The sequence below is a fragment of the Alternaria atra genome (assembly GCF_907166805.1).
Source record: "Alternaria atra isolate CS162 genome assembly, contig: 23, whole genome shotgun sequence".
NCBI lineage: Eukaryota > Fungi > Ascomycota > Dothideomycetes > Pleosporales > Pleosporaceae > Alternaria > Alternaria atra.
Genome location: NW_025091321.1, coordinates 3,060,626 through 3,078,521, shown reverse-complemented (window position 1 = coordinate 3,078,521; position 17,896 = coordinate 3,060,626). Strand labels below are relative to the sequence as shown.

Sequence of the window (17,896 nt, the reverse complement as noted above, 5' to 3'; positions counted from 1 at the left end):
GCCCTGCTCGATTCTACCAAAAGAGAAGATGCACTGAAACGAAAGAGGAAGAAGGAAGGGTATCCATGTCCAAAATATCTCATCTTAGCGGTCCAGCAGCCGGGGGGTATATTGATGGTGCCCAGTAACACCAGCGACGATGCAATTGTATGGAACAAAGGGAAAAAGAAAAAGTGTAAAATGATGTAGAGAGAAAGCCGTATCGAGCCGGTATCGAGCCGGTATCGAGCCGGTATCGAGCCGGTATCGAGCCTCTCCATCTGAGTGTTTCTAGCCGCGCCACATGAACTCCTCGTCCATGGGCATCGGCGTGCGATTTGTCAGTTCAAGGCTCTGGTTCATAAACTCCGCGTCCTCTTCCTCCTCAGTTCGCTTACTCGCGCTGCTAAGTGGCGTGCGCATAGGACTCGTCTGCATCGACAACTCAGCGTCGAGACTAGTCGAGAGGGACTTGGCATCTTCTTCTGGTTGCGAAGGTAGCGGCATGCTATCAGTAGAAGCCTTGCTAGCGCGCTTTTTCGCACGCTCCTGTCGAGCCTCTTCTCTTTGTCGCACGAGCTCTTGTTCGTGAGCGACGGCTTTCGCACGGCGTTCTTCGACGTCCTTGCGCTTGATGACTTTTCCGAGAGCGTCTGATGCTTGGATGAGACCGTCGATACTGATGGCGTGGTTGGTCATCTGGTGGTTGATGTAGTGGTATACGCCAGCTGGGGTATCGCATTGCAGGAGCGCCTTTTCGTTCAATTTGAGCAGTGCGAGTGCAATCTGGAAAAGGAAGGTTGATCCGTCATGCATGCAGAGGACGACGTCCCAAACGCGGAAAAGTGCTTCGGCGGATAAACAGTCTGTAAAGACGGATAGGAACCATTGGAAAGTCAAGGCCTCGAGCTCGATCTCTAGCTCGTCAAGATGAGCAGAGAGTCTAGGTAGAATTTCACTGACGTAGGAGCGGAGGACGGACTGATCGGCGCGGGAAGTAAGAAGGTGCTGGTCGTAGTAATGTTGAGGTAGTATTTCCTCAATCATCGCAGTGAGCACCCAGAACGCATCTTCCGGTGTAGGCATAATGAGCAGAAGACATGCAGCGATCAGATTCATACCCTGACAGTAGCCAACCTCCGGATTGCGGCGAGAGTAGGCGAGCAATACTTCCTGGAGCTTCTGTACGCCAGGACCTGTGCGGAAGAAGATGTTGTCGGTAAGTGTGCGGGTTATGTCCATTTGGATCTGCGTTGCAATGGTAGGGTCGTCTTCGCCGTTGTTCACCAAGTCTTCGTAGTAGCCTGGCATGCGCAGATGCAGTGCACCGCTTCCCTCTGCCCAAATCGCGGCTCTCATATTGACTGGGATACCACCTAGAACAAGGCGACGGAATTCCAGCCACTTGGCACGGCCGATTTTGCCTTTGTTACCCAAGCCTGCGATGCCTACCAACTCACCATCAGCAAGGAATTGTTCAGGCATTGCATTGGCTTTGCCATTCTCGCCGGTGCTAGCGAAGTCACCTTCACGCTTGTTTTGCGCACGCACTTTACGCAAGAAGTCGTTCCACTTGACAGTCCTTTCCCTCTGAAGATTGTCGTGTAGCTCACTCATCTGCTCTAGTAAGGACTGGACGGGGTCAAGCTGGGGCGGATACTGGCTGATAGGCGTTGATGGGCCTGGCGAGGTGCTTGTGACGGAAAGTTCTGCATTGCCGGATACTATGCGTGATGGTGATGGTTCCGGATTGACGCTTGCTGTTGGTACGGATCCTCGCTTCATCAAAGTGATCTGGTTCTGGCCAATCTTGAAAGAAGAGGTCTCGCCTTCAGCAGACTCTACTGTGGTGATGGGTGCCGCAGATGGAGTGTGAGAGAGTAGCTCAGTTGGGTGTGTGGCCAGCTTCAGGTAGTCGGCCCAGGTCTTGCTAGCTGGCTGACTCTGTTGGTTGTCGGAATCAGAGCTAGATGGGCGTGTAATGCCGTCATTCTGGTCGACAGGAGCGGAGCTAAGATTCCCGTGTTCCTCGTCCATAGCGAGGTTGTTCAGTGCAGTTCTGCCATCGCCCAGTGATTCGACATTGCTGCTTCGCTTCTGCTTGATCAGCTCGGCTGCTGCCTCACTCTGCCTCTTCTTGCGGCGCTGGTCATAGATGAAACCGAATCTATCAGTCAAATACTCGCTGCTGCCGATGAATCTGTTGTGCTGCTGTACTAGTGTTGGGGGGCGTGAGTCCTCAGGCAAAATTCGGTCCATTTCTACAGGCCCTAGATTGCTCATTCCACGGGTGGGTTGAGTCGGACCGAGGCCGTTGGATATACTCTTGGGCTGTTCTATCGTGGTGCTTTTGATTGTTCCGTTGGGGCCCAAGGCACGGCCTCGTCGTTGTGTGCTTGCAAGAGACGACTTTGCTGACTGCGCAGTTTTGGTCGAGTCCATGGAAGGCGCACGGTCTACAGCATCTGAAACGGTGGGTTTACGGCCTCGCACCGTATTGGCCTTGTTGGGGCTTGCAGAGTTGTTGCCTGCAACCATCTTCAGTGCCCAACTTGCTAGTGACGTCGACGAAGATCTACGGGCCGATGCGTCTGTAGCATGTTCTTGGCTGTTGAGTCGACGCAGTGCGGGCACCGCACCGTTTGGAGGTACGAAAAGATCGCTCGCAAGGCCCTTTCGTGGTGGCTTTGCTCCGCTAGATGCGCGCGACCGCGTGTGGCCCAGACGTTCTGCTTCTCTGTCCATCATGCTCGCCACAGAGGGGGCTCGGCTACTCTTCCTGCTGGTCCCTGTCCAAATGTAGTCCTTCCAGTTTGGTTTGCTTGTATCGCGTGGCGCGTCGGACGCAACCGAGTTGATGGACATGACTTCGGCTTGTGGCGCTGCAGTGCCCGTGTCCATGCCCAGAGCATCGGGATGCTCAGCTAGCTCGTCTTCCATGGCTCTGGCTAGCCTGTCCTCCATAGGGTCGTCAGGGTGTAATCCAGTCGCTGCGCTATCGCCCCTCGTCCTCGTCTTGGTGAGGCCGTTATCTTGGTCCTTGCTCTTCTCCAACTCGCGCAGTCGGTTCTCAATGTCCATGTTGGATACTTCGCACTCCTGCAGCATCTTCCTCAGCATGCGCTCGCGCTCCTCAGCTCTTCTTCGTAGGGCCGTGATCTGCGCATCGCGTTGTGCCAGGTCTCCAGCGAGCTGCTTGACCAGTGCCACGGCGCCCGTCTGTCGCAGCGCATCCTGTATGTTGTCGTCGCTCGCGAAGTGTAGATTGCCAGGTACTTTGGTCGACTCGGTGGGCGTGTCGTCGAAGAGTGCTGAGCGATCTCTGGCAGACGAGGCGGCGACCAGGCTGCCCACTATCTGCTGCGTCGACTTGGTGACCTTCCTGACGGTAGACACGGGGGTTGTGTTCTTGCTGAGGTCTGGCGGGGGGATGGCCTTGACCGTGTCCGGCGATGCAACCGTCTTGTTCTCTGCACTCCTGACGCCGTCCTCGGGCGCAGGTGTAGAGCGGAACCAGCCATTCATGCGCGACTGGGCCGGGGACGTGTCCGGACTAGGCGACAGTGAGGGGAACGAGGTGAGGCTTTTGGTGTCGACTTCGGGAGAGGGTGCTCTGCTGCGACTTCGGCTCAGAGACGTGTTGGAACTGCGCTTGGAGGGGCGCACGCGCTGGATGCTGCGGTTTCTCGGGTTCGACATGGTCGAGCTCTGGGATGCCGTCCGTACTAGATCAACAGCCCGCGGGGGGTCGGTTGCCGCCATGTTTGTCGAGCCTGGCTACAAACACGCCCATTCGTATAGTTGTTTGTGAGTCGTCGAGATATTGGTGTGTGTACGTTATGCGTGGTGGAGGTCTTGTTCGCGTGCATGGGTTACTATGCGAGAAGTGGAGACGGTGCTGCGTCATATGGCGATGCCTTATACTCGTTGCCCCACGCTTCTTTGTACGGCCTGTGTGTGAGAAGCTGCAAGAGGACAAAAAATTCCGCGTCCTCAGGGGCAGACAAAGCACTCGGCGGGCACTGCAAGTTATGAAGACGCAAGGGGCACCGGCACAGACAAAGTCACGACTCCTGGGTGTGGGTGGTCATGTCAAGCAATCATTCCCGACCCGCTAGGGCGGTTTTGTGCTTGTGCATTGCAGCCCTACGAGCCACCATCTCGCCCGAAACACGTTCCCTGGCGATCTCCCTTTTAATCCCAAGACCCTGGCTTGCTAAACACGCCCGAACAATGTTTCGCATGCGCCATGCCCGTTACCGACCAAGACGCCGCATTGGCGGCTGTGGCGACCCTGGAGACGTTGTCCCCTGAGCAAGACGACGCCCTGAAGAAGATTAATGCCATACTCCACAACGGCGAGCCATTCGTCGATATACACGAGCTGTTCGCTCTATTTGACATTCTCTACTTCCGAAAGTTGCTGCTGCCACGTGTTGAAGTCGTCTGGTCGCCGCGCTTGACTCTGGTAGGTTTTCTTTGCGCGTTACAACTTGCTTTCTGCGACCGTCTCATGCAGCATTTCTGAAGCCGGCCTCGTATGTCCGGACCGTTGCCCCACACGCTTCTAGATTGCCGTGTCAGACAACGGCTAACAATAGATACAGTGCGCGGGCATCTGCGAGTTATCCAAGGACCCCTCGACCGGAAAGTTCACGCGCATCCGGTTGAAGCTGTCAACGCCTCTGCTACAGTACCGTCCACGCTCCGACACCATTAATACACTGCTACACGAGGCGATTCACGCCTACTTCTTTATCACGACATCTTGGAAGCACTCGCGTGGGGATGATGGCACCGGCCACGGGGCGGGTTTTCAGCTGCTTGCCGACACCGTGAATAACCACGGCAACTACCAAGTCACTATATATCACACCTTCCACGATGAAGTCGACAGTTACCGAACACACGTCTGGCAGTGCGATGGACCTTGCAAGAACCAGCCACCGTACTTTGGCCTGGTCAAGCGAAGCATGAACCGAGCTCCTGGCAAGGGTGACACGTGGTACTCGAGACATCAGGCCGAATGTGGGGGGACATTTCAAAAGGTACAAGAACCCGCGCCAACCAAGAAACAATTGGATGCTATGAGCACTAAAGAGCGCGCGGGAAGGCAAAAGAATAAGCTGGATAGCTGGATCAAAAAGGACGTCAAAGGGGAGGGTAAAACCCCTGCTACGCCCACTGTTATTGGACGAGAGGGTGAAACCTCGACCAAATCCTCCAAAGACAGGCAAAATGCGGCGTCTTTAGTCGTGCGAGATGCTGTTCATTCTTCATCATCGTCCACATCTTCGCAAACTGGCCAGAAACGGCCACGGGTGGGCGAGGAGCATGACCTTGTCGTCCAGAAGAAGTTGCTTGTGGACTGCCCCATCTGCAGTGCCAGAATAGCCGAGTCCGATATTAACGAGCATCTGGATGTAGTACATCCTTGATTCTACATGTGACATTTGCGAAAGCAAGGATGTTACGTCATTGCGCACTAATGCTGCCTGCTACAACTCGAACTTACTCACCTTCCACCCACGCCCGAACACTATTACTCGCGTTTCTTGGTTCACTGTATTCCACATCAACTCTCGAGTACGTCCTCGAGTTCAAACACCCTCTACGATACCTGCCTTCTGTTCAGAAACTATCCGTCATGGCATCGGATGCTCCATCCTGTCCGTTCCTACGTCTTCCAAGAGAGCTGCGCTACGAGATTTACGATCATCTATGTCGCCAAGATTTCAAGAGCTACCCATTCCGCAAGCTGCCAATCTCGTCCATTGATCAAACAGGCCCACCAACAGCGCTACTTGTTACTTGTCGCTACCTCTGCGACGAAATCAGTACCTACTTCATGGCAAAGGTCACCTTAGGGCTCATTGCTCAGCATACACCATTGTGTTCCGAGGAAATTGACCCAATCCCGCTCAGTGTCATCCAGAAAGCAAAAAAGATCGATGTGAGGATAGACTGGCAACGCGTCCCGCAGGCTGGTGTAGACATCAGCCACTGGCCGTATCAAGTGAACGGGTGGCTTGCGGACCTGGTCCATCTGCTGCTAGACAAGACCAAGGGCTTGGAAATCATCACTATGTCTTTTGTTGAACTTGGACGGGGCACAAACTGGGAGCAGAAGGAGAGGACACTAACGCCGTTAAAAAATATTGCTGGGCGAGTGAGGTTTCGGCTAGGCGACGTCATAACAGAGGATGAGAAAGCTGCTGAGTTGAAAGAGCGACTTGGAATATACCTGGGGGAGCTCAATGAGGTTGTGTTACCGGCTGTCGGCTCTTGAGGTGAAGTGTAGCCTCAAAACACCGTGGATTGGTGACGCTATGGACCCGGGAGTCTGGAAGTGGAGAGCGACCTATTCCAGTAGCTCACGACGGGCACTTGTTGACGTTTCGCATCCATTACACCCTCTATGGGTTACTCCATCTTCTCTTGTGCTCAGTCACAGTCGACATATCTGTCGGGCTCGTCATGACAACCAGAAGCTCCGTTATGCCTAGCTTCATCATAGACAACCTCACTTCCTAGAGCATGTCATTCTTTGTATCAATCGCGCCTTTTCTACAATTCGTCTTAGTGTCTGTTCACAGCTCCTGGTGTCATTGTCTCCTCCACCTCTCATCGCTGTCACCACGCGCTCTCATCTCTCTCTTTCCACAGCCACCACGGATCTGCTGGAATCTTCTCGCTGCCAGTCTGATCCCATAGGCCAATCACTTACCTTGCCGTCATATGGTGCACGCTTGGTCCGTGCCCTAAGTTGATCTTGCGCTCCAAGAGCCGCCTTCACCTGCGACCCGCGCCTATACCGCCCATCAGATCATACACCTGGAACCTTCTGCAGGCAGCGAACTACTCACAGACCACGCCGCCTGATCGATTTTCCGCATATGCTAGCGACTTGCCGGTGATCTGCCGGCACTCCTCCTGTCTATATAAATCCCTTCTCCCCTCACTCGCTCAACTTCTGCTTGAAATCGACTCCCTCATTCAAGTCGACCTTCAGAATTATGGCCGCATCTTCTGAAGTATACCATGCCTTCCTTCACTTCCACTTCAGGTATTGCTAACACTTTCAGACATTGGCCAATATCTCATGATGTATGACATCATTCATTACAACAACATCACTTCCACTCCTACTTCCACTCGACTGTCGACAGTCATCATGGCTTCACTACCCTTCTACCATCCAGCCTTGCTTTGATCAATATCAACATTGTCGCCTTACATGCCTCACACATATCCGCCTCGGTCCAACATACACACCTCACTTCGATACGACCTTCACCTATCCTGATACACATGTCACTCTTGGCCTACCCCACTACCATATCGAATGCGCATCGTCCGTACTACTATGGCTCATCGACATGCACTACCGACGGCAACTCGGCATAGGCACCAACGTCTGGCACCGGCTCTATTTGACTGTCGACAGTCTCACGCCACTCCTGATACCGATACGCGTACGGAACGTCAAGTTATGGCACAGGGATGCAGGCCAGTCTGCAGGTCGGCCCTTGAGTTGGTAGCGGTTTGGATCAGAAATAAAGTAAGATTGGAGGATCAGTGGTGTTGAGATTAATTGTCATTGCAAGTCAACATCTGCACATTGGACGTTGGAGCCATCTCGACATTGCATTGAGCAACAAGGTTGGAGGATAGACGGTCAATGGCGCTTCGGCGCTAAACCGGGCCTCTTGTTGTCTTCTCTGAGGGGGTTGCGGCCCCTGGGATGGTTGATCGTCTTATCCGACTCAGATGGTGGCCTCGCTGAGGTTCAAGTCAATTCTGAGAAGAATAGTGTGGTGTTGGCTGAAGATGATGCTGCTCAACTCATTGCTTGTGAGCCCAGGGATGGAGATGGATGGATGGATGAGCATCGGTGGACCTTGGTGGTATCCGGAGGTCTCGGGTAGTGGTTCAATGTCTTGGTAGTTAATCGGTTGGTCGGATTCTGCAAGAGTTTCAACTTCAAGGTTGTTAAATGTGGTGGTTTCAACAAGTGTCAATCAAGGAAGGAAGGAAAGATTGTCCAGGGCGGCTGGCAGTTGGATCCTCAAATCAATCAAACCAACTTTGCCACTTTCGTCTTCTCTATACACTTCTTTGCTGGCGATGTCCTCTTCTGTGAATGCTTACCACTTTATGCTTCCTTGTTGTTTTCGCCCACATCATCTTGCTCATGTTCTTCTTTGCTTACCATGCCTACTTCTGTAGATACTTGCTACCTTACACTTCTTGTCGTACCTTAGCTCACTTTATGTTGCACACATGTTTCTTAATATGTTTAGTACGATTGCAGATTTGTCACTACTGAAATCCATAAGCACTGTCCTGTAGTTCGTGCCCAAGTTATAACGACGTACTGAATCTACCACCACCTCCACAATACCCTCAAGATCCTCTCTCAGTCAATCTCAATCGCACCCTCTATCGACTCCCCACCTTTATCCTTCCACCCTATCCCCACCCTCCCCTTCCCTCTACCCGCCCTTCTTCTCACCCCACCCATGAGATTCTTATACGGCTCCATGCCCATCGCCTCCCACTCCCTCCTCAACCCCTTCTCAGCGTACTTTCTCCTTTCTTCTTCCGACCGCATACTCCTCGGCCCATTTCCTTTCCTCTTCCCCTCCCCTTTCTCAGTATCCCATTGCTCAGGATCCTCATCTCCCATGTCTGGCCCTAACCACCACCCCGTCCCTTCAAGAAACTCGATATTCAGGTGTTTGATAATGCGCTCGTGTGCCGCGGGTCTTGGGCGCATATACGCGTTGTCTTTCGCTTTGTCGCCGAGGAGGCTGTGGATGTATGCGCTGCGGGCTAGGACGTCGGGGGTGGATAACATGGTTGCTGTGCCGCCCATTACGTGGTAGAGACCTGTTGGTAACGGTGGGAGGGCGGGGTGGAGTGGGGACGGCGTGAAAAGGTCGAGTTTTGAGAGGTGGGTTTGTTGGCTTGCTTGGGTCATTGTCTGTGGGGTGATGCGTGTTAACTTTGTTTCTTCTGAAGGGTTGGGAAGAGGACGTGGGAATGTACCATTTTTGGGAATTCGGCCTTGTCGCATTTGTGACAGCATGCTAGTGTCTTGTACAGACATGCTTTCCTTTTACTGGGCTTCTTGCAGAAGTAACATAGTTCTGCTAGCCATTTGCGGCGGCATGTGAAGACTCTTGTGTTGCGCGGTAGTACGATGTCGGCATGGCGTTTGAGGAGGTTGCGCGCGTATTCTTCTACTACGGCGTTGAGCTGTTTGTTCGTTTCGGCGAGCGCATTGAGTGGGTAGGAGTTGAGAGTAAGGTTGTAGATGGGCTCAGTATAGGAGAGGATGTTGAACAGAATCTCTGGGGGAAGTGTATCAAGACGAGTCATGCTGCGGGTTAAGGCCGTCGCGTGGTAAGGTCTTGGGTTGTGAGATCACTGGGGCGGCTTTTAGGCGGAGATAAGCTAGTTCTGTCGAAGCGCGATGCATGCCATTCCACGCGTTTCACCCATCTCACCTCACCTATCAATATACATGAGCTCATTAGGGAGAAACAATCAACTCAACATGGCCTCTCAAGGCTTTTCGAGGCTTCTTGCCTTCCTGAAGACCCTTCCGTCTGTGTGCCATGTGGACATACACACGCGCTGAACATTGCCAAGCGCGACCCTTTCAGAAGCGACTCTGACTCTTCTGAAAGCTGATTACTTGATCGCCACGAGGACCAAACGCTTGAGTGTGCTGCGAGCATAGGACGATGGTATAACTGGTGATGTGCGGATGAAGATGGCATTGAAAGTCTTTGGCGAGCTCCATTGCCGGCTCTAATAATTTCATGCTTGCAATGAGTTGCATGAACGTGATTTTCAAACTGCTTGTGCTAACAGATACTAGTCATTTGATATGTCAACTCGAAACGATCAACAATCCTCCATATTCATACGCCTCTACTTTCCCCGACGGTCCCGCTTGAACTTTGCCAAGATGGTTACAAAGAAAGTATTGGACGTTTGAAGCCACACGTGGGCTCGGGTAAGATGCGGAGATACTTGTGAAAGCATCCGCTGCATTACGAGGGCGGAAGAAGTCTACTACGGGCCGACAGCAGGTCATGTCTTAGAGTAAGACGGACCAGGTCACATCTTGGCTGAGAACCGGATACTTTCCCGCAATTCAAGCTTCAGGAGCCCTTTCGAGCTTGCGGAGACAATCTGAAGGTCCTACGCGAGTTGAAAAGGCAGCATTTACATACGACGATATGCTGGCGGGGACGATATCCGAAGTGAAACCACACATGGAAGTATGCCTCCAGCTCAGTACACCGTATGATTACCCCGAGTCTAGACATGGTAAGAGCCGAAAGTCCAGCCAATACAGCTCATGGCCTGCAGATTGTGGACCGGCCGGGCCAGCTCGATCTGGAAAAGGCTACCGGCATTTGGCTTCGAGAGCAAGGCGGGAGGAAGGCCGCTTTACTCCCCGCATACCTACATGTTTCCTTCTCTAGCTCGTAGTGGAGTAGCCACACGAGCGTCATCTTACACGCACTTCTATTTTGAACGCCCGTTGCATCAGCTAATGGATGGAGGCATATGCCCTCTTCACCACGTTCCTGCTTGCGATTGGTAGAGCCGCTCTCTCACGTCTAATCTTCATTGGCTCAGAACTTGCTACACCAGACATGAACAAGGCCCGTCGGTCATTGAACCTGCGCCGCTTGGCCAATAGTCTCTTTATCGGCCCTCAACCTTGTGGGTCACAAGGTAGGGCTACCAAACAGTTACACAAGCAGCCTAGCTTACCAATGTGTTGGTAACGCGGAGCCTCTCTTGCGGCTCGAGCCATCGTCTTGCCCTGGCATAACGCTACTGACTTTTGAGAACTGAGCGAGCATGGTGAGCGACTTTTGGCGATTGCGATCGCGTGTTACACCTCGCAGCAATTTCCTGAAAACCTTAACCAATGAGCTAGCTTGCCCAGCTTCCAAGACCAACCACGCCCTCTCGACTTTCTCGCCCGACTACTCACATGCGCAAAGGACTTCACTCAATCCGATTTGCCACGGTGGGGGCATCTGTTCTGACTAGCGCCTCGCGAGAAGGGCCGAATTCCTTTCCTGGAGAACTATCATGCCTCCACTAAGCGTTCCTGCGGGAAGACTATCGTGAGTCAGACAGTAAGTCGTTCGACTGAACAAGTTCTAAGGAAATGTAAACTAGAAACCGCATAACGTATGCCCCTACTGGAGGCGTATTGCACGCCCGAGGGCACGGGGCACAGGAGCCTGGGTGCCTGAGGGGGCAAAATGGGGTTTGAGAGATACAAGGTGAAGGACTCTGCTGTGCTGTTAAGGGGTATTAAATCGCGTCCGCCCACACACAAACAAGTGATTCCCTACTCACACTCCAACCGACCACCGGACTTATTCCTTTGGGTCATCCTGTCTAGTCTTTCACTGATTCCGCTACTGTTTGAGTGACTGTAGGATCACTCATTGGCATATTGCATCCTCCTGTGCCTGTCCAATCCCCCCTGCCGTACCTGGTGACCTTGGCTACCCCATCCTTCCCATATAGTTCATTCTTAGAGGTCGCTCGCTACACACAACGTCCTCAAACACTCTACTAGTTCATTACAAGGCAAGATGAGTCATTCGAATCGTCAGGCCGGCGTTAACTCAAACGGATCACATCAAGATGGCGGTGGTGGAAGCAGTGGTAGCTCTCGTGGCAACGCGGATGTAAACGTGAGATAGAACGACTGTTCACATTGGAGCTCATCGCTAACAACACACAGTCCACCTTGGGACGAACCGCACCTCTTTCAACTACGCAACGTTATGCCTACGATCCAAGCAGAGATCCATTGTATACACAAGCGCCGCGCTCTTCCAGGTCCGATCACTCAGACATGCGCGATGTAGTCAACTCCCCAGCTTTGTACACAGTACCTGCCCCAGCACATCCTCAAAACCAACCGTCTCGCTCCTACAATGTACCACAACAGTTCTGGACTGATCACGCGTCATCCCATCTTCGCATTACGCCTTACGATACATCTGGTAGCGATTTCAATGCCTCGCAAGCGTTCCAACCCACGTTGCCGGCGAGCGTCTTCGCGCAGCCGAGCGGGCAGACATATTATCCTCCAACTGGCGCTTCCCATCCGAACCGAGCCGCGGGACAACACGCCGGCCCGTATGATGCCGTTGGCTACATCAGACGCGATGGAGCGGTGTACGACAGAGAGGAAGTGTATGAGGAGTACAGGCCGTATGATCCAAATGCCCATAAACGCGGGCAGCGAGGATACCACGGAAGTAACGAAACATCGCGTTGAATCACGACACGACACGACGGTATGATCTGGAATGAGAAGAGAAATGGCTTTCTTTATATTCACATACATGATTGTTTGGGTCGCTTATGGGTTGGCTACAGTTCTAGCCCCGGGCTTGCATCCTTCGGCAGTGATCTTAGAGTCCACAGCGGCCTATTAGCCTGCCGCTCATGGTGTCATGTCTTACGCACAAGGGGATTCTGGGGGGGTTCTGCTTCAGCCTTACTCACTGGTGCGCTTTCTTTCTTTCAGCTGGCGCCCTCTCTTTCATCTCGACTGGCTGGTACAGTCATTGTTCCCTTGTACCTTATACACATCATCGTAGCGCATTAGCAAGCGGAGAATCTGGCGTCTCATCTATCATCTTAATTCGAATCATTCTCATTCGCTATTGCCAGTCATTTCTGAATTTTGTGAATATGTCGAGATTCTTCCATTCTCATCAACTTCTCCGATTCTCACCCGAAGCTCGGTTGAGCCGCAAACTGCTGACATATCTGCCCGTCGGCGCAAATGACACACGCATCGCTCACCGGATACTCACCGGAATTTCGATCATCCCTCAGGCAACAACGCTATCATTCACCGGACGTTGATAAGGTAGTCGCCGAGAAGGTCGCTGTCACCGGAAACTATGCGCTGGCCATAGTGAGACATGTTGCCAAGTTAGGCATGGTATCAATCTCGGGGAGATGAAGACCGCCGTAGAATAGAGCTCTACCAGCCAGTCGATCGTAGGAGGACTTGCACGCTTCTGCGACGAAGTATTGAGTCCTCCTTGGAGGCGTCGACTTGACTCATATGCAGAAGAAGAGAACCTACCAAGGTCGACTCGCATTCGCCATGGTGACATGTCGTCTGGACAAGAATATGTAGATCCACCGATATGCTGTGTCCTCCATTGCGGCTATTATGCTGCAAGGTTTACTCTAACTTGCCCACGATGTGACATTGTCCAGTCGCTCCAGCAGGCATACGCTTTAGCGTTCAATCCGCATTGCCTCCACCGATCGGGTCAATGAGGTGATCGTCGTTTGACGTGTAAACTGTAGCGCCATGCCGGCAGGTGCTAGAACGGAGGCATGCCGCTCACTCAGTATGGTAGAGGGCACAGCTGTACGCCCGACGAAGTCTTGACGCAGCTCTGAGGTTACCAGGCAACAAAGCTTGACACAACTGACCCAAGGACGCGAGGCGGGCGCATTCTCGCGAAGCGCTTCGTACCAGGCGGGACTAGCAGCGTGTGGTAAAGCTGTCTTACCATTGGCACTTCGTGCAAGAGCGCGGGTGGGGCACACGAAGGGCACGATAAATGCTGCGATACGGCTAATGTGGTGAAAACAAAATTCACCCGAACGGGGCGTGTGCGCCGAGTCCTGGTTCCTGCGGCTCTGTCCTGGGTCACCAGCAGGGGTCGTAGTTGTCGCATGTCACACGCTAAGCTGACCCAGTAGCCAGGTCAAGAAGGCTGTTACGTTGATTGATATTGATAGCCGTTATCGAAGTCTGATAAGCACGTCGGTCACCTCCGACATCTCTGCGTGCTTATCCTTGAGAGCATTCGTAGTATTTGATAAACCCGTCTCGATGGCTGACGGTTTCGGCTTCCAGGAATTAAGATGACGAGTAGTGACGTTATCGTCCCGTACGATTAGCGCGGATAGATCTCGCGCTAGCTTGACCTAAAGCGGGGGAAACACTGGGCAGTGGCCGTGTGGCCTGATAGCCTAAGCCCTAAATCAACGTCTTCACGGCTTTTGCGAAGCGCTCTTCCTGGTTTTGGTATCTTTTGCGATCTTTGCCTCACTTGTTTCTTTAATCTGGAGGACTCCAAGCGCCGGGAGAGGCCTGCCGCTAAGAATATGCAGTCAGATAGCAGCGGAGCACACTTGGAGGCCGCCAACAACAATCGTGAGATGCAACCTTGGCATTTTCTGGATAGCGTTAGGGCTGAAGCTTGATTCGGCTTGGGAGTTCTGCAAGAGGACGGGCGGCTTCGCAGCTGCCCTGCTGCCAGATGAGTGCGGGCTCCAGTGCTGCGGGGTTATTTACACGCTACAGGTGCTTGTGCTAGAGAATTCATGCCATCAGCCGTCTGCTCAACTAATTCTGGGGTGTTGCAATCTGGATCTTTGTCGCAGCCGCCTTTGCTTGACGTAGAGCACGGAATATCGCATCAGGGCAAGCTAAGGTTTCGTGAAGCGCCGTTACATCGATTGTCATCTATGGCACGCGATACCAAGAAAACTTGAATCGCTCAATGCCTGACATACCAGCGCGGTTCGTGAATGTGGGCTCGGAGCACCAATGTCTGGCGTCTAAGATCCGTTGAGGCTGCAGGTTTGTGTGGAGGATGTCAATGCCTGGGTGATCTCACCGGTCGCTAGTCATAGCACCCACGATGCGGCTCCAGCTCGTCCCAAGGCATACTCGCAAGGCGCATTCGACGGGTTCGCGCTTGCACTCCTCGCATTGAGGTCTGCGTTCCTTTGGCCCCATTCCTGCGGCTGTGCTGTTCAGGCATGCGCCGTCGAAGATGAAGCATCAGGTAGTCAATATAGCTGAAGCTGTGCCTCTGTTTTTTCCAAAGGAGATTCCGCTCTCAAAAATTCACTACCATCCTCGTTGTTTGTGCGAACAGAGCTGCACCTTTGCCAAATTGCTTTCGCAAACCGGTCAATACCCCGCCGCCACAAAAAGGGCTTACAGCGGAAGCATGTTCCTGCTGGACTTTCACAATCGCCCACAAACAACATGCCAAAGTAGCCGACTCACCTCGTCCGATATGCGCGCCCCTTCGCTGCCGCCGGTGTCCAGGAGTAGCCCCGCCTCATTTTTAGGGCTTTAGCGTTGTCCACGTTGCCGATGTCTTGTTCTGGAACACGGTATGGGCAAACTCCACATCGACTCCGGCCGACGAACCCTTCCTCCGCATTGGCAAAGTCGTTCAAGTGACAACACTGGCGTCGCTCTCTTTTCTGACATGCCCATGCATGTTGACGCAACCAATGGGTCATCGCCAATTCCACGGCCCAAGACATCGCATGCCCCAGGCAACAACGATAGATGACCGATTTAATTCTGTCCACTACCTTGACCTCAATGGCATTCGAGCTAAGACCCACCCCGAACTTGGCAGTTGCTGGAGAAGCTTATACGCCCACGTACACACGTTTTCAACACAGGGCTGCTTAGTGCGATGCCGAGTCCTCTTCAATCTGTTGCCTTCTTTTAAGCTTTTGCGGCCAAAACTGCTACTAGCAGCATGGCGCGTTGGGCCTCAAGACAACCTTTGCGCTGGCTTAGGACTCCTCACGATGCAGTCATCTGTTGCGCCATCATTCATTAAGGCGCGGTCCTGTTGCCAGTCAGCACAGTCCTCCAGGAACTTACATAGTCACCACTAGCCATGATGTCTGGCTGTTGCATGATGCTTTGTGGTTGATAAGGTCCTTCAGCGTTGGGAGGTCTCGCCACATAATTCGAGACTGTCCCCGCATTCTGAAGATGCTCATTCACTTCGAGACGAAGCGTCGCTGGAACATTACGTACGTGAGTTCGAGACCCCGTCCGGTGCTTCATCGCAGCTAGAGTGCATCATACTAACTTTTGTTCAGCATATCAACAACTCGGCACGACTCCGTTGATACGAAGCGGCCTGGTGCTAGTTCATGCGCTTGCCGCAACTCAACGTTCGCTGTCGAGGTTCATAACACCAAGAACTCGCCAGCTCCGTGGTACCCAAAAGATCTTATCGAAAAATATTGGCCGACTGCCGATAGTGCAACGGCTGTCGGGTGTCGAACCTTCGTTCGGAAGATCTATCGACTCTCAATACGAATTCACCGGATGGATCCCCAAAGATGTGCGGACGCCACTTACGACGAACCCCCACCACCTTACAAATATCAGCGAATGCAGGAGCTTCCTGCCTTATCGATCCACGAATTACCGGATCAAAGAATGCTTACTCCGGAACTTGAAGGAGACGATGGGATCGCCGAGCTAGGAAGTTCTGTGGAGCAAACTATCGACTATCCCTTCAATCTTGACCCAAGTCAAACGTTCTACCCATGTTCGAGCGAAGCCAATGAGCGTGGTGCAACCGCCAATTGTACGGTGCTACAACAACCCACATCTGTCGATGTGCCAAGGCTACCTTGGAGTCTAGATACCCAACAACACTCCGCTTCAGCACCCAGTTTGACCATCGACGGGCTTTCGCATGAGTCGTCGCCTATATCACCTATCACAACCGATACTAATGGCAATTCTCCCACCCAATCTTATTCAGATACCGATCTCATGGCAGGCATGGTGTCTCCTCTAGGAACTGTATCATCCTGTGACAGCTCTTGGACAAGATCGCATGTAGTCGACAAGGACTATGGCTGTGCTTCGTATACTAGCCTTCCAACGTCATTGGAAGCAATTCCTATAGAGTCTTTCCTGGAAACGCCACAACAGTCTCAGGCAGAACGTCTCCATGTTCGAAGAGATGACTTTTTGCATCCTGCGGTGACACCCATCTTTGCAAGCCATGAATCATACATTCCCAATAGTCACCCACCTGTCGCATGGAACGATTACTTGCCAGAGTCTCACGCGCAGCAGGACGACTCTACAACCATTCTCTTGGGTGATTATGCGTACTGTGAGCGCCTGGGATGGCGATATTGTGGTGGTTATGGAGGAGGTGCGGCTCAGGATGAAGGGGCCAAACAAGCGGTGTTAACGATCAGCGAGCCGGGGTCTTCGCAACACGCCAGTCACTTCGATGAGTGTCAACCATCATCGCACAAATTCATTGAGCTTCATGACCACCAAGATCCGGAGCTTTACATGGAGTCGAGAGCAGGTGACACTAACTACCCGCTTGAGCATTGTACTCAATGTGACAAAACGTTCAGTGGCAGGTACGCTTTACTGTTCACATCTCGCTCGTATACAAGTATTGACTTGACTACAGATATCGGAAAGGCAACTTGCGACGGCATGTCCTCGCTTTCCACAACCCGCTAGCGGGCGTAATCGGTACAGCGTGCCGCGTCTGTAAGAGGGCGTACAAGCGCGCGGATGCGACCCGTAAGCACGAGTGGAAGAAACACCATGTCTTAGATGCAAAGCCCAAGAAGCGAGCGAAGTAGTCGCGTCAGCCGCGACGGCCATGATCGACTGTGGCGATGAATGCGTCGTAGTGCAGATCGGAATCTGGGATTCCTCCCACCCTGGTGGTACAGATAGCTGCTTGCGGCTTCTTCTTTTCTCCTTCTTTCGATCGCACTGGTTGTTCTCTTGCTGCGCCGATGCGCTCTTAATGTCTTTCAGCGCATTTGCGCGTTTCCATTCTCTTTGGTAGAATGCTAACGTAATACCACGCATCAAGATGCACCCAATGATTGACCCGGTGACTGTGACATCATAATGTACAACGCCAAGAAAGAATATGGCAGGCCCCTTATTTCTTGTTTTCCACATTCTGGGCAAGCCTAGGTTGGCTGGGTGATTACAATGGCCCACTTTGGACCGCGTTGAACGACGTCCAAGTGGTACGCATGCGCCCACGCGTAGGCGCTCTCACGC

At 52.7% G+C, this 17,896-nt stretch overlaps 6 protein-coding genes across 7 annotated transcripts; 4 read left to right on the top strand and 2 right to left on the bottom strand.

Annotated features, from left to right (window-relative positions):
• Positions 1-270: 270 nt before the first annotated feature.
• Positions 271-3,741, bottom strand: ALTATR162_LOCUS4575 (uncharacterized protein; the record flags this gene model as incomplete). 2 transcript variants are annotated; one of them, XM_043312189.1, is made up of 1 exon in its annotated part: positions 271-3,741. In XM_043312189.1, the coding sequence occupies one exon, from the start codon at positions 3,739-3,741 to the stop codon at positions 271-273; it is 3,471 nt and encodes a 1,156-aa protein (XP_043168124.1). The 2 variants fall into 2 exon arrangements, with proteins under 2 accessions (XP_043168124.1, XP_043168125.1); XM_043312190.1 differs by having other exon boundaries at positions 271-3,678.
• A 487-nt stretch (positions 3,742-4,228) lies between these two features.
• ALTATR162_LOCUS4574 (uncharacterized protein) lies at positions 4,229-5,417 on the top strand (the record flags this gene model as incomplete). Its single annotated transcript, XM_043312188.1, has 2 exons — positions 4,229-4,447; positions 4,587-5,417. 2 exons carry the CDS (start codon positions 4,229-4,231, stop codon positions 5,415-5,417), a joined length of 1,050 nt encoding a protein of 349 aa, XP_043168123.1.
• A 209-nt stretch (positions 5,418-5,626) lies between these two features.
• Positions 5,627-6,268, top strand: ALTATR162_LOCUS4573 (uncharacterized protein; the record flags this gene model as incomplete). Its single annotated transcript, XM_043312187.1, has 1 exon — positions 5,627-6,268. One exon carries the CDS (start codon positions 5,627-5,629, stop codon positions 6,266-6,268), a length of 642 nt encoding a protein of 213 aa, XP_043168122.1.
• Positions 6,269-8,398: 2,130 nt separating this feature from the next.
• Positions 8,399-9,363, bottom strand: ALTATR162_LOCUS4572 (uncharacterized protein; the record flags this gene model as incomplete). The annotated part of the gene is made up of 2 exons (XM_043312186.1): positions 8,399-8,965; positions 9,031-9,363. 2 exons carry the CDS (start codon positions 9,361-9,363, stop codon positions 8,399-8,401), a joined length of 900 nt encoding a protein of 299 aa, XP_043168121.1.
• Positions 9,364-11,618: 2,255 nt separating this feature from the next.
• Positions 11,619-12,313, top strand: ALTATR162_LOCUS4571 (uncharacterized protein; the record flags this gene model as incomplete). Its single annotated transcript, XM_043312185.1, has 2 exons — positions 11,619-11,720; positions 11,771-12,313. 2 exons carry the CDS (start codon positions 11,619-11,621, stop codon positions 12,311-12,313), a joined length of 645 nt encoding a protein of 214 aa, XP_043168120.1.
• A 3,507-nt stretch (positions 12,314-15,820) lies between these two features.
• Positions 15,821-17,460, top strand: ALTATR162_LOCUS4570 (uncharacterized protein; the record flags this gene model as incomplete). Its single annotated transcript, XM_043312184.1, has 3 exons — positions 15,821-15,861; positions 15,931-17,229; positions 17,283-17,460. The coding sequence occupies 3 exons, from the start codon at positions 15,821-15,823 to the stop codon at positions 17,458-17,460; spliced, it is 1,518 nt and encodes a 505-aa protein (XP_043168119.1).
• Positions 17,461-17,896: the final 436 nt, after the last annotated feature.